The sequence below is a fragment of the Eurypyga helias genome, unplaced genomic scaffold, assembly GCF_000690775.1.
Source record: "Eurypyga helias isolate BGI_N326 unplaced genomic scaffold, ASM69077v1 scaffold20728, whole genome shotgun sequence".
Classification (NCBI taxonomy): domain Eukaryota; kingdom Metazoa; phylum Chordata; class Aves; order Eurypygiformes; family Eurypygidae; genus Eurypyga; species Eurypyga helias.
In genome coordinates, this window is record NW_010269136.1 from 2,751 (window position 1) to 4,671 (window position 1,921).

At 54.0% G+C, this 1,921-nt stretch overlaps 1 protein-coding gene across 1 annotated transcript in view; it reads right to left on the reverse strand.

The window, feature by feature from the left end:
- Nucleotides 1-1,654, reverse strand: part of GPATCH3 (G patch domain containing 3) — a gene marked incomplete at its 5' end in the record, with an annotated part of 3,781 nt that extends 2,127 nt beyond the window's left edge. The window contains one exon of the mRNA XM_010158001.1: nucleotides 1,236-1,654. Coding sequence (XP_010156303.1) covers nucleotides 1,236-1,654 — 419 coding nt within the window. The remainder of the gene's footprint in view (nucleotides 1-1,235) is intronic.
- Between the last annotated feature and the right edge of the window lie 267 nt (nucleotides 1,655-1,921).

The following is a 1,921-nucleotide window of genomic DNA, read 5'->3' on the forward strand; positions in this document are numbered from 1 at the left end:
TCGTCTCAGCGTTTTCAGGCACCGACACGACCGGCACGGGTGACCTCATTCCCCTGACTAATGCCATCTTCGGAGTCAGCAGACAGAAGTGATGAAAAAAATACCACATCACACCCACTTCACGGCATGCTTTCAGCAGCGGACCCGCTCCGCCACGGCGAAGATGCCCATTTATGGAGCAGGTGTGTTGTACGTAAAGTCAGCACCAGCAACAAATTAATTCCGCTCGAGTTGATCCCTAAAGAGATTGTGTGGGTTCCAGAGGAGCAGCTCGCTGGCACAGACACAGATCAGACTGAGAGCTTTACTGCTGCCTGCCCGGTTCTGGGCAGAGCCCTCCAAGGAAGACATTAACCAAGTAAGGAACAGCCAAAAGACAGACTAGAGATCCAGGAAACAGAGTGTGAGAAACAGCTAGAGGAGTCTGTTTAGTCTGGAGAAGAAAAGGCTGAATAAAAGGTTTGTAAAGGAGGGAACAAAGCGTTCTCTGTGTCCGCTGTTGCTAGGAGAACCTAATGGGATAAAATTGCAGTGAAGATTTGGCATGGAAGTTAATTCTGGTGTAGCAAAGAACGGGAATGGCTTGCCTTGGGATTGTGCTGCCGCTGTAATGACAGAGGTTTGTGAGAACAGGCTAGACCGGCGTCTGCCAGGTGGAGAGAGTGAGAGCGTCTCCGAGAGCCTCTGTGGCCCTTTTGTCTAGGAGTCTGTCACAAAAGCCACTTCTCTCAGAATGACTAACTTCAATGACAGGAGTGCGCAAGGTCAACCATCTGTGCAGCTCTGCATGTCATATCCAGCACAGGGATGTCCTCCCCGGTTTCTGGTCACCTCATTGACAAGCAACAGCAGAGCCAAACCAATGTGCTGTGTAGCAGGGCAGAGACCTGCTCCCGCAGCACCAGCCTCTGCCTGGATGAAACCCCTTCGGGGCTCAACCCCGGCCAAAACCCCTTCGGGGCTCAACCCCCAACGAAAACCCTTCGGGGCTCAACCCCTACAACCAGCTCGCTTCGGACAAGCGGTCTGGGAGGCGTTAACACCCACGCTCTTCACGCGCCAAGCGGCTCCGTGCACCAAGACACGAACAACCGCACTTCAACGCCATTTTTAGACAAGCAACTTACACAATACCACTAAAATATTAAAAATGAGCTTTAAGAGAGTTATATCGGCCCTCGCAGCTTCACAGCTACAATGGTTAACCCTGGACAGTGCTAGAAAAATCCACTTACATCATCCGAGTGCGACTCCTCTTCCTCCTTCTCCTGCCCCTCCTTGTCTTCCTCAGCGCTGGCTGCGTGAGTCACCTCAGATCTTGCCACAGGCTCCTCTTCCTCTGTGATCTCATCCCCTGCAGCAGTGTAAACTCTTTCTTCTTCTCTAACTGTCTCAGTGTCCTGGTATTCAAAAGGCACATTCCCATACCTACGGGATGAGCCTGTCTTTGGAAAATCCAGCTGCAATTTCTTGATAATCCAGGGAGGCAGCCTGCAGGCCCGGATCAGCTCCAGAAAAACTTTCAGGGGGGTGCCCACGTTCCCGTAAGGCATGAAAGAAGGGGGGTTGAACTCGGGGAGCCGTTTCAAGTCCCCTTCTGCAACAGATTCGCCTGCGGCTGTCTCGTCCCCGCTGGAGGGAAACGTCTCTGTGCCTGGGGGAGAGAAGAAACGGTTCGGGGGGGACGCACTCCACCAGAGAAGGGTAAATCAGGGCCCTCCCAAGCAGGAGCAGGACGAGCAGCCCCCACACCCCCTCTTCTTGCCTCACAACCGATTTAAGGCGTTAAGGAAATTCCACGAAGGGTTTTAACCACCCGGTGCCCTCAGGTTGGCTTCTGAGACCCTCAGGGGTGGGAGGCGGTGCCCCACGGCTCCTCCGGACCCTTCCCGGCCCATTCAGGAAGGCCCAGGCCGGCCCC